General features: G+C 41.4%; 1 protein-coding gene across 1 annotated transcript in view; it reads left to right on the top strand.

The window, feature by feature from the left end:
* Positions 1–15,000, top strand: part of LOC121845342 (protein sidekick-1-like) — a 76,855-nt gene that overhangs the window by 18,305 nt on the left and 43,550 nt on the right. The window contains exon 5 of the mRNA XM_042316501.1: positions 11,754–11,948. Coding sequence (XP_042172435.1) covers positions 11,754–11,948 — 195 coding nt within the window. The remainder of the gene's footprint in view (positions 1–11,753; positions 11,949–15,000) is intronic.

Below are 15,000 nucleotides of genomic sequence, written 5' to 3'. Positions count from 1 at the left end.
ACACACAGACACACTGCCTTAACACACACTCACACACAGACACACAGTCTTAACACACTCAGACACACAGTCTTAACACACTCAGACACACAGACACACAGTCTTAACACACTCACACACACAGTCTTAACACACTCAGACACACAGACACACAGTCTTAACACACTCAGACACACAGACACACATTCTTAACACACTCAGACACACAGTCTTAACACACTCAGACACACAGACACACAGTCTTAACACACTCAGACACACAGTCTTAACACACTCAGACACACAGACACACAGTCTTAACACACTCAGACACAGTCTTAACACACTCAGACACACAGACACACAGTCTTAACACACTCAGACACACAGTCTTAACACACTCAGACACACAGACACACAGTCTTAACACACTCAGACACACAGTCTTAACACACTCAGACACACAGACACACAGTCTTAACACACTCAGACACACAGTCTTAACACACTCAGACACACAGACACACAGTCTTAACACTCTCAGACACACAGACACACAGTTTTAACACACTCAGACACACAGTCTTAACACACTCAGACACACAGACACACAGTCTTAACACACTCAGACACACAGACACACATTCTTAACACACTCAGACACACAGTCTTAACACACTCAGACACACAGACACACAGTCTTAACACACTCAGACACACAGTCTTAACACACTCAGACACACAGACACACAGTCTTAACACACTCAGACACAGTCTTAACACACACATACACACAGTCTTAACACACACAGACACATAGTCTTAACACACAGACACACAGTTTTAACACACACAGACACACAGTCTTAACATACACTCACACACAGACACACAGTCTTAACACACACTCTCACACAGACACACACTCTTAACACACACTCACACTCAGACACACAGTCTTAACACACACACACACTCACACACACAGACACACTGTCTTAACACACACTCACACACAGACACACAGTCTTAACACACACTCACACACAGACACACAGTCTTAACACACACAGACACACAGTTTTAACACACTCAGACACACAGTCTTAACACACTCATACACACAGTCTTAACACACACAGACACACAGTCTTAACATACACTCACACACAGACACACAGTCTTAACACACACTCACACACAGACACACACTCTTAACACACACTCACACTCAGACACACAGTCTTAACACACACAGACACACAGTCTTAATACACTCAGACACACAGTCTTAACACACACACATACACAGACACACAGTCTTAACACCCACAGACACACAGTCTTAACACACACAGACACACAGTCTTAACACACTCAGACAGACACACAGTCTTAACACACACAGACACACAGTCTTAACACACACAGACACACAGTTTTAACACACTCAGACACACAGTCTTAACACACTCATACACACAGTCTTAACACACACAGACACACAGTCTTAACATACACTCACACACAGACACACAGTGTTAACACACACTCACACACAGACACACACTCTTAACACACACTCACACTCAGACACACAGTCTTAACAATCACACACTCACACACACAGACACACTGCCTTAACACACACTCACACACAGACACACAGTCTTAACACACTCAGACACACAGTCTTAACACACTCAGACACACAGACACACAGTCTTAACACACTCACACACACAGTCTTAACACACTCAGACACACAGACACACAGTCTTAACACACTCAGACACACAGACACACATTCTTAACACACTCAGACACACAGTCTTAACACACTCAGACACACAGACACAGTCTTAACACACTCAGACACACAGTCTTAACACACTCAGACACACAGACACACAGTCTTAACACACTCAGACATAGTCTTAACACACTCAGACACACAGACACACAGTCTTAACACACTCAGACACACAGTCTTAACACACTCAGACACACAGACACACAGTCTTAACACACTCAGACACACAGTCTTAACACACTCAGACACACAGACACACAGTCTTAACACACTCAGACACACAGTCTTAACACACTCAGACACACAGACACACAGTCTTAACACTCTCAGACACACAGACACACAGTTTTAACACACTCAGACACACAGTCTTAACACACTCAGACACACAGACACACAGTCTTAACACACTCAGACACACAGACACACATTCTTAACACACTCAGACACACAGTCTTAACACACTCAGACACACAGACACACAGTCTTAACACACTCAGACACACAGTCTTAACACACTCAGACACACAGACACACAGTCTTAACACACTCAGACACAGTCTTAACACACACATACACACAGTCTTAACACACACAGACACATAGTCTTAACACACAGACACACAGTTTTAACACACACAGACACACAGTCTTAACATACACTCACACACAGACACACAGTCTTAACACACACTCTCACACAGACACACACTCTTAACACACACTCACACTCAGACACACAGTCTTAACACACACACACACTCACACACACAGACACACTGTCTTAACACACACTCACACACAGACACACAGTCTTAACACACACTCACACACAGACACACAGTCTTAACACACACAGACACACAGTCTTAATACACTCAGACACACAGTCTTAACACACACTCATACACAGACACACAGTCTTAACACCCACAGACACACAGTCTTAACACACACAGACACACAGTCTTAACACACTCAGACACACAGTCTTAACACACACAGACACACAGTCTTAACACACACAGACACACAGTTTTAACACACTCAGACACACAGTCTTAACACACTCATACACACAGTCTTAACACACACAGACACACAGTCTTAACATACACTCACACACAGACACACAGTCTTAACACACACTCACACACAGACACACACTCTTAACACACACTCACACTCAGACACACAGTCTTAACACACACAGACACACAGTCTTAATACACTCAGACACACAGTCTTAACACACACACATACACAGACACACAGTCTTAACACCCACAGACACACAGTCTTAACACACACAGACACACAGTCTTAACACACTCAGACACACAGTCTTAACACACACAGACACACAGTCTTAACACACACAGACACACAGTTTTAACACACTCAGACACACAGTCTTAACACACTCATACACACAGTCTTAACACACACAGACACACAGTCTTAACATACACTCACACACAGACACACAGTCTTAACACACACTCACACACAGACACACACTCTTAACACACACTCACACTCAGACACACAGTCTTAACAATCACACACTCACACACACAGACACACTGTCTTAACACACACTCACACACAGACACACAGTCTTAACACACTCAGACACACAGTCTTAACACACTCAGACACACAGACACACAGTCTTAACACACTCACACACACAGTCTTAACACACTCAGACACACAGACACACAGTCTTAACACACTCAGACACACAGACACACATTCTTAACACACTCAGACACACAGTCTTAACACACTCAGACACACAGACACACAGTCTTAACACACTCAGACACACAGTCTTAACACACTCAGACACACAGACACACAGTCTTAACACACTCAGACACACAGACACACAGTCTTAACACACTCAGACACACAGTCTTAACACACTCAGACACACAGACACACAGTCTTAACACACTCAGACACACAGTCTTAACACACTCAGACACACCGACACACAGTCTTAACACACTCAGACACACAGTCTTAACACACTCAGACACACAGACACACAGTCTTAACACTCTCAGACACACAGACACACAGTTTTAACACACTCAGACACACAGTCTTAACACACTCAGACACACAGACACACAGTCTTAACACACTCAGACACACACACATTCTTAACACACTCAGACACACAGTCTTAACACACTCAGACACACAGAAACACAGTCTTAACACACTCAGACACACAGTCTTAACACACTCAGACACACAGACACACAGTCTTAACACACTCAGACACAGTCTTAACACACTCAGACACACAGACACACAGTCTTAACACACTCAGACACACAGTCTTAACACTCTCAGACACACAGACACACAGTCTTAACACACTCAGACACACAGTCTTAACACACTCAGACACTCAGACACACAGTCTTAACACACTCAGACACACAGACACACAGTCTTAACACACTCAGACACACAGTCTTAACACACTCAGACACTCAGACACACAGTCTTAACACACTCAGACACACAGACACACAGTCTTAACACACTCAGACACTCAGACACACAGTCTTAACACTTGGTCCCACTGTAACATTGTAATCATATCCAGTAGAAAATGTATTCTGAAGATCCGTTCGCCGGGACACAGGACCAGTTAGGGTTCTTTGGGTTCTTCCTCATAGGAGAACCCTTTGAACAACCCTTTTGGGTTCCAGGTAGAACCCTCTTGGGTTCCATGTAGAACCGTTTCCACAGAGGGTTCTACCTGGAACCATAGGTTATCCTGTGGGGACAGCCGAAGAACCCTTTGGTAAGCTATTTTTCTAAATGTGCAGTTCAACCACTCTGGTCTGAAGGCTACCATGTGTCTGTCTGTGTGTGTCTGGCTATCACTCACCAACATGACGTAGGGAGCACAACTATTAAACTTACTGATGCAAGACCCTCCACACACACACACACACACACACACACTCAGACTCACACACACACAGACACACACACACACACACTCACACACACACTAAGACACACACACTCAGACACACACACACACAGACACACACACACACACACACTCACACACTCAGACACACACACACACACTCAGACACACACACACACACACACTTAGACACACACACACACACACTTAGACACACTCAGACACACACACACACACACACTTAGACACACTCAGAAACACACACACACACACACTTAGACACACTCAGACACACACACACACACACACTTAGACACACTCAGAAACACACACACACACACACTTAGACACACTCAGACACACACACAGGAGTCTGGAAGTGTAAATGAAAGTTTTCTAATGGGAGAGAGGATATATTGAAGCCTGGGAGAAAAGAGGAGGATAGATATAGTGTGAAATAGAAGAGATAGATAGATCTAGAGAGAAGGCAGCAGACAGGGACTATAGATATAGAGTGAAATAGAAGAGATATATAGATCTAGAGAGAAGGCAGCAGACAGGGACTATAGATATAGATATAGAGTGAAATAGAAGAGATAGACAGCAGCAGACAGGCACTATAGATATAGATATAGAGTGAAATAGAAGAGATAGAGAGATGGCAGCAGACAGGGACTGTAGATATAGAAGAGATAGATAGATCTAGAGAGAAGATAGCAGACAGGGATTCTCAGAGGGGTGAGGTGGCAAGGACAGGTGTAGAGCTGAATAGAGAGAGAGCGATAGAGAAAATGGTAGAGGGAGATAGAAAGGAGAATGTGAATAGTGTTGTTTTGTCCTCTGCGGGCAAGGACAGACCAGACAGAGTGATGTCTTGCAGGTGGAAGGACATTTAGTGTGACACCTCCATTTGACAGAGGGCATCTGTCTTTCCTCGCCTCACAAGCACAGCAAGGACAGAGAGCGAGAGAGAGAGAGAGAGACAGAGAGAGAGAGAGAGAGGAGAGAGAGAGAGAGAGGGGGGTGAGAGAGAGAGAGACAGAGAGAGAGAGAGAGACGGAGAGAGAGCGAGAGAGCAGAGACAGAGAGAGAGAGAGACAGAGAGAGAGCAGAAACAAACAGAGAGAGAGGAGAGACAGACAGAGAGAGGGGGTGGGAGAGAGAGACAGAGAGAGGAGAGAGGGGGTGACAGAGAGAGAGAGAGAGAGAGAGAGAAAGAGAGCAGAGGGGGGTGAGAGAGTTACAGCATCATGTTACAACAAATGGAAAGAGGAGGAGTCTAATTAATATTTCATAAGTATTAATTTGACTCCTCCTCTTTCCATTTGTTGTGTTACAGCCTGTATTTGTAATAGATTACATTGAGATGTTGTGTTACAGCCTGTATTTGTAATAGATTACATTGAGATGCTGTTACAGCCTGTATTTGTAATAGATTACATTGAGATGTTGTGTTACAGCCTGTATTTGTAATAGATTACATTGAGATGTTGTTACAGCCTGTATTTGTAATAGATTACATTGAGATGTTGTGTTACAGCCTGTATTTGTAATAGATTACATTGAGATGTTGTGTTACAGCCTGTATTTGTAATAGATTACATTGAGATGTTGTGTTACTTGTAATAGATTACATTGAGATGTTGTGTTATTTGTAATAGATTACATTGAGATGTTGTGTTACAGCCTGTATTTGTAATAGATTACATTGAGATGTTGAGTTACAGCCTGTATTTGTAATAGATTACATTGGGATGTTGAGTTACAGCCTGTATTTGTAATAGATTACATTGAGATGTTGTTACTTGTAATAGATTACATTGAGATGGTGTGTTTTTTGTAATAGATTACATTGAGATGTTGAGATACAGTCTGTATTTGTAATAGATTACATTGAGATGTTGTGTTACAGTCTGTATTTGTAATAGATTACATTGAGATGTTGAGTTACAGTCTGTATTTGTAATAGATTACATTGAGATGTTGTGTTACTTGTAATAGATTACATTGAGATGTTGTGTTATTTGTAATAGATTACATTGAGATGGTGTGTTATTTGTAATAGATTACATTGAGATGTTGTGTTACAGGCCTGTATTTGTAATAGATTACATTGAGATGTTGTGTTACAGCCTGTATTTGTAATAGATTACATTGAGATGCTGTGTTACAGCCTGTATTTGTAATAGATTACATTGAGATGTTGAGTTACAGCCTGTATTTGTAATAGATTACATTGAGATGTTGTGTTACTTGTAATAGATTACATTGAGATGTTGTGTTATTTGTAATAGATTACATTGAGGTGTTGTATTTGTAATAGATTACATTGAGATGTTGAGTTACAGTCTGTATTTGTAATAGATTACATTGAGATGTTGTGTTACAGCCTGTATTATTAATAGATTACATTGGGATGTTGAGTTACAGCCTGTATTTGTAATAGATTACATTGGGATGTTGAGTTACTCTGTATTTGTAATAGATTACATTGAGATGTTGTGTTACTTGTAATAGATTACATTGAGATGTTGAGTTACAGTCTGTATTTGTAATAGATTACATTGAGATGTTGTGTTACAGCCTGTATTTGTAATAGATTACATTGAGATGTTGTGTTACTTGTAATAGATTACATTGAGATGTTGTGTTATTTGTAATAGATTACATTGAGATGTTGTGTTATTTGTAATAGATTACATTGAGATGTTGTGTTACAGGCCTGTATTTGTAATAGATTACATTGAGATGTTGTGTTACAGCCTGTATTTGTAATAGATTACATTGAGATGCTGTGTTACAGCCTGTATTTGTAATAGATTACATTGAGATGTTGAGTTACAGCCTGTATTTGTAATAGATTACATTGAGATGTTGTGTTACTTGTAATAGATTACATTGAGATGTTGTGTTATTTGTAATAGATTACATTGAGATGTTGTATTTGTAATAGATTACATTGAGATGTTGAGTTACAGTCTGTATTTGTAATAGATTACATTGAGATGTTGTGTTACAGCCTGTATTATTAATAGATTACATTGGGATGTTGAGTTACAGCCTGTATTTGTAATAGATTACATTGGGATGTTGAGTTAGTCTGTATTTGTAATAGATTACATCGAGATGTTGTGTTACTTGTAATAGATTACATTGAGATGTTGAGTTACAGTCTGTATTTGTAATAGATTACATTGAGATGTTGTGTTACAGCCTGTATTTGTAATAGATTACATTGAGATGTTGTGTTACTTGTAATAGATTACATTGAGATGTTGTGTTATTTGTAATAGATTACATTGAGATGTTGTGTTATTTGTAATAGATTACATTGAGATGTTGTGTTACAGGCCTGTATTTGTAATAGATTACATTGAGATGTTGTGTTACAGCCTGTATTTGTAATAGATTACATTGAGATGCTGTGTTACAGCCTGTATTTGTAATAGATTACATTGAGATGTTGAGTTACAGCCTGTATTTGTAATAGATTACATTGGGATGTTGTGTTACTTGTAATAGATTACATTGAGATGTTGTGTTATTTGTAATAGATTACATTGAGATGTTGTATTTGTAATAGATTACATTGAGATGTTGAGTTACAGTCTGTATTTGTAATAGATTACATTGAGATGTTGTGTTACAGCCTGTATTATTAATAGATTACATTGGGATGTTGAGTTACAGCCTGTATTTGTAATAGATTACATTGGGATGTTGAGTTAGTCTGTATTTGTAATAGATTACATCGAGATGTTGTGTTACTTGTAATAGATTACATTGAGATGTTGAGTTACAGTCTGTATTTGTAATATATTACATTGAGATGTTGTGTTACAGCCTGTATTTGTAATAGATTACATTGAGATGTTGTGTTACTTGTAATAGATTACATTGAGATGTTGTGTTATTTGTAATAGATTGCATTGAGATGTTGTGTTATTTGTAATAGATTACATTGAGATGCTGTGTTATTTGTAATAGATTACATTGAGATGGTGTGTTTTTGTAATAGATTACATTGAGATGTTGAGTTACAGTCTGTATTTGTAATAGATTACATTGAGATGTTGTGTTACAGCCTGTATTTGTAATAGATTACATTGAGATGTTGTGTTACTTGTAATAGATTACATTGAGATGTTGTGTTTTTTGTAATAGATTACATTGAGATGTTGAGTTACAGTCTGTATTTGTAATAGATTACATTGAGATGTTGTTACAGCCTGTATTTCTAATAGATTACATTGAGATGTTGTTACAGCCTGTATTTGTAATAGATTACATTGAGATGTTGTGTTACAGTCTGTATTTGTAATAGATTACATTGAGATGTTGTGTTACAGCCTGTATTTGTAATAGATTACATTAAGAGGTTGCAAGTTCAAACCCCTGAGCTGACAAGGTACACATCTGTCGTTCTGCCCCTGAACAGGCAGTTAACCCAGCCTACACATATTACCCCATAATGTCAAAGTGGAATTATGTTTTTACAAATATTTACAAATTTAAAAAAAAAATGAAAAGCTGAATTGATTCAATAAGTATTCGACCCCTTTGTTATGAACCTAAATAAGTTCAGGAGTAAAAATGTGCTGGACAAGTCACATAAGTTGCAAAGACTCACTCTGTGTGCAATAATAGTGTTTAACATGGGGTGGCAGGGTAGTCTAGTGGTTAGAGTGTTGGACTAGAAACCGGAAGGTTGCAAGTTCAAACCCCCGAGCTGACAAGGTACAAATCTGTCGTTCTGCCCCTGAACAGGCAGTTAACCCACTGTTCCTAGGCAGTCATTGAAAATAAGAATTTGTTCTTAACTGCCTTGCCTGGTTAAATAAAGGTTAAAAAAATATAAATGTGTGTGCAATAATAGTGTTTAATATGAGTTTTGAATGAATACCTCATCTCTGTACCCCACACATGCAATTATCTCGAAGGTCCCTCAGTCGAGCAGTGAATTTCAACCTCAAAGACCAGGGTTTTCCAATGACTCCCAAAGAAGGGCTCCTATTGGTACATGGCTAAAAAATTTTTAAAAAAGCAGACATTAAATATCCCTTTGAGCCTTGTGAAGTTATTAATTACACTTTGGATGGTGTATCAATTCACCCAGAGATACAGGCGTCCTTCCTAACTCAGTTGTCGGAGAGGAAGGAAACTGCTCAGGGATTTCACCATGAGGCCAATGGTGACTTTAAAACAGTTACAGAGTTTAAAGGCTGTGATAGAAGTACACACGGTATGTATTAACTAAGGTAGGATAACACTGTATGTATTAACTAAGGTAGGATAACACGGTATGTATTAACTAAGGTAGGATAACACTGTATGTATAACTATAGTAGGATAACACTGTATGTATTAACTAAGGTAGGATAACACGGTATGTATTAACTAAGGTAGGATAACACTGTATGTATTAGTATAGTAGGATAACACGGTATGTATTAACTAAGGTAGGATAACACGGTATGTATTAGCTAAGGTAGGATAACACTGTATGTATAGTATAGTAGGATAACACTGGTATGTATAACTATAGGTAGGATAACACTGTATGTATAGTATAGTAGGATAACACGGTATGTATTAACTAAGGTAGGATAACACTGTATGTATTAACTAAGGTAGGATAACACTGTATGTATTAACTAAGGTAGGATAACACGGTATGTATTAGCTAAGGTAGGATAACACGGTATGTATTAACTAAGGTAGGATAACACTGTATGTATAGTATAGTAGGATAACACTGCATGTATAGTATAGTAGGATAACACGGTATGTATTAACTAAGGTAGGATAACACTGTATGTATAGTATAGTAGGATAACACTGTGTATTAACTAAGGTAGGATAACACGGTATGTATAGTATAGTAGGATAACATGGTATGTATTAACTAAGGTAGGATAACACGGTATGTATTAACTAAGGTAGGATAACACTGTATGTATAGTATAGTAGGATAACACTGTATGTATTAACTAAGGTAGGATAACACTGTATGTATTAACTAAGGTAGGATAACACTGTATGTATTAACTAAGGTAGGATAACACTGTATGTATTAACTAAGGTAGGATAACACTGTATGTATAGTATAGTAGGATAACACTGTATGTATAGTATAGTAGGATAACACTGTATGTATAGTATAGTAGGATAACACTGTATGTATAGTATAGTAGGATAACACTGTATGTATTAACGAAGGTAGGACAACACTGTATGTATTAACTAAGGTAGGATAACACACAACCACACCCACAGTGTTATATATAGTAGGATAACACTGTATGTATTAACTAAGGTAGGATAACACACACCCACACCCACAGTGTGAGATATAGTAGGATCACACCCACAGTGTGATATATAGTAGGATCACACCCACAGTGTGATATATAGTAGGATAACAGTGTGTGTGTGTGTGTGGATAACACCCACAGCGTGATATATAGTAGGATAACAGTGTGTGTGTGTGTGTGAGTGTGTGCTGATCTTGTTGAAAGCCTGTTTCCTGTCTCCTGGTGTGTCATCTCCCTTTGGGCTCTAGGATCTAAAGTAGGCCACACACACACACACACACACTAGAACAACCACCCTCCCCCCAAAACCCACAAACGTCCTCACCAGAACACCAGGATTCTACATAAAGTAACTCTTTGTCTCTTTAACTCTCTGTCTCTCCTCCCTCCACCCCTCTCTTCCCCCTCCATCCTCCTCCTCTCCCTCTCCTCCCTCCACCCCTCTCTTCCTCCTCCCCCCTCCTCCTCCCCTCCCTCCTCCTCCTCCCCTCTCCTCTCCTCCCTCCACCACCCCTCTCTTCCCTCCTCCTCCTCCTCCTCTCCCTCCTCCCTCCACCCCTCTCTTCCCTCTCCCCTTCTTCCCCCTCCCTCCCCCTCCCTCCTCCCCCCTCTTCCCCCTCCCTACCTCCTCCTCACTTCTCTCTCCTCCTCCCCGCCGTCCTCCCTCTTCCCCCTCTCATAGGTTATCAGATAGCGTACCGTCTGGATGCCGGCGACCCCATGCGGTTCACTACGGTGGAGGTGGGGTCGACCGCGCGTCAGTTTACAGTCAGCGGTTTGACCGGAGACCAGGCCTATGTGTTCAAGTTGACCGCTAGGACCTCTCAGGGATGGGGCAGAGCTGAGGAAGCTGTAGTTATCACCACCGAACGCAGAGGTAAGAGACGCACACCACAGTACACAGAGACACAGTACACAGAGACACAGAGATACAGTACACAGAGACACGGAGACACAGTACACAGAGACACAGTACACAGAAACACAGAGACACAGTACACAGAGACACAGAGACACAATACACAGAGACACAGTACACAGAGACACAGTACACAGAGACACAGAGACACAGAGACACACACAGAGACACAGTACACAGAGACACAGATACAGAGACACAGAGACACAGAGACACAGTACACAGAGACACAGAGATACAGTGAGAGACACAGTACACAGTACACAGTACACACAGTACACAATGACACAGTACACAGAGATACAGTACACAGAGACACAGAGACACAGTACACAGAGACACAGTACAAAGAGACACAGAGACACAGTACACAGAGACACAGTACAAAGAGAAACAGAGACACAGTACACAGAGACACAGAGACACAGTACAAAGAGACACAGAGACACAGTACAAAGAGACACAGTACACAGAGACAAAGAGACACAGAGCCACAGTACACAATGACACAGTACACAGAGACACAGTACACAGAGACACAGTACAAAGAGACACAAGAGACACAGTAGACACAGTACACAGAGACACAGTACACAGAGACACAGAGACACAGAGACAGAGACACAGTACACAGAGACACAGAGACACAGTACACAGAGACACAGTACAAACAGTTTACACAGAGACACAGTACAAAGATACACAGTACACAAGTACACAGAAACAGAGACACAGTACACAGAGACACAGAGACACAGTACAAAGAGACACAGAGACACAGTACAAGAGACACAGAGACACAGTACACAGAGACACAGAGACACAGAGTACAAACAGTACACAAGACACACAGTACACAGAGACACAGTACACAGAGACACAGTACAAAGAGACACAGAGACACAGTACACAGTACACAGAGAGACACAGAGACACAGTAGACACAGTACACACAGAGACACACAGACACAGTACACAGAGACACAGTACAAAGAGACACAGAGACACAGTACAAAGATACACAGTACACAGAGACTCAGTACACAGAGACACAGACACACAGAGACACAGAGACAGAGACACAGTAGAGAGAGACACAGTACACAGACACAGACACAGTACACAGAGACACACACACCACAGTACACAGAGACACACAGTACACAGAGACACACAGTAGAGACACAGTACACAGAGACACACACACCACAGTACACAGAGACACAGTACACAGACACAAAGTCACAGAGACACAGAGACACAGTACAAAGAGACACAGTACACAGAGACACAGAGACACAGCAGACAGAGACACATTACACAGAGACACAGAGACACAGTACACAGAGACACACACACCACAGTACACAGAGACACAGTACACAAACACAAAGTCACAGACACAGAGACACACACACCACAGTACACAGAGACACAGTACACAGAGACACACACACCACTGTACACAGAGACACAGTACACAGACACAAAGTCACAGAGACACAGAGACACAGTACACAGAGACACAGTACACAGAGACACAGTACACAGAGACACAGTACACAGAGACACAGTAGACAGAGACACAGTACACACCACAGTACACAGAGACACAGTACACAGAGACACACACACCACAGTACACAGAGACACAGTACACAGAGACACATACACCACAGTACACAGAGACACAGTACACAGAGACACACACACCACAGTACACAGAGACACAGTACACAGACACAAAGTCACAGTACACAGAGACACACACACCGCAGTACACAGAGACACAGTACACAGAGACACACACACCACAGTACACAGAGACACAGTACACAGAGACACACACACCACAGTACACAGAGACACAGTACACAGAGACACAAAAACACAGTAGACAGAGACACACACACCACAGTACAGAGAGACACAGTACACAAACACAAAGTCACAGACACAGAGACACACACACCACAGTACACAGAGACACAGTACACAGAGACACACACACCACTGTACACAGAGACACAGTACACAGACACAAAGTCACAGAGACACAGTACACAGAGACACAGTACACAGACACAAAGTCACAGAGACACAGAGACACAGTACACAGAGACACAGTACACAGAGACACAGTAGACAGAGACACAGTACACAGAGACACAGTACACAGACACAAAGTCACAGAGACACAGTACACAGAGACACAGTAGAGAGAGACACAGTACACAGAGACACACACACCACAGTACACAGAGACACACACACCACAGTACACAGAGACACACACACCACAGTACACAGAGACACACACACCACAGTACACAGAGACACAGTACACAGAGACACACAGACACAGTAAACAGTACACAGAGACACAGTCACAGAGAGACACAGTACACAGAGACACAGTACACAGAGACACAGTACACAGAGACACAGTACACAGAGACACAGTACACAGACACACAGTACAGACACAGAGACACAGTACACAGAGACACAGAGACACAGTACACAGAGACACAGTACACAGAGACACAGACACAGTACACAGAGACACAGAGACACAGTAGAGACACAGTACACAGAGACACACACACCACAGTACACAGAAGTCACAGACACACAGAGACACAGACACAGTACACAGAGACACAGTACACAGAGACACAGAGACACAGTACACAGAGACACAGGACACAGAGAGAGACACAGTAGAGAGAGACACACAGTACACAGTACACAGAGACACAGTACACAGAGACACAAAGTCACAGAGACACAGTACACAGAGACACAGTACACAAAGACACAGTACACAGACACAGAGACACAGACACAGTACACATAGACACAGAGACACAGTACACAGAGACACAGTACACAGAGACACAGAGACACAGTACACAGAGACACAGTACACAGAGACACAGTAGACACAGGACACAGAGACACACACAGACACAGTACACAGAGACACAGACACAGTACACAGAGACAC

The sequence above is a fragment of the Oncorhynchus tshawytscha genome, unplaced genomic scaffold, assembly GCF_018296145.1.
Source record: "Oncorhynchus tshawytscha isolate Ot180627B unplaced genomic scaffold, Otsh_v2.0 Un_contig_910_pilon_pilon, whole genome shotgun sequence".
In the NCBI taxonomy this organism is placed as follows: domain Eukaryota; kingdom Metazoa; phylum Chordata; class Actinopteri; order Salmoniformes; family Salmonidae; genus Oncorhynchus; species Oncorhynchus tshawytscha.
This window is presented reverse-complemented; position numbering and strand designations above follow the sequence as displayed.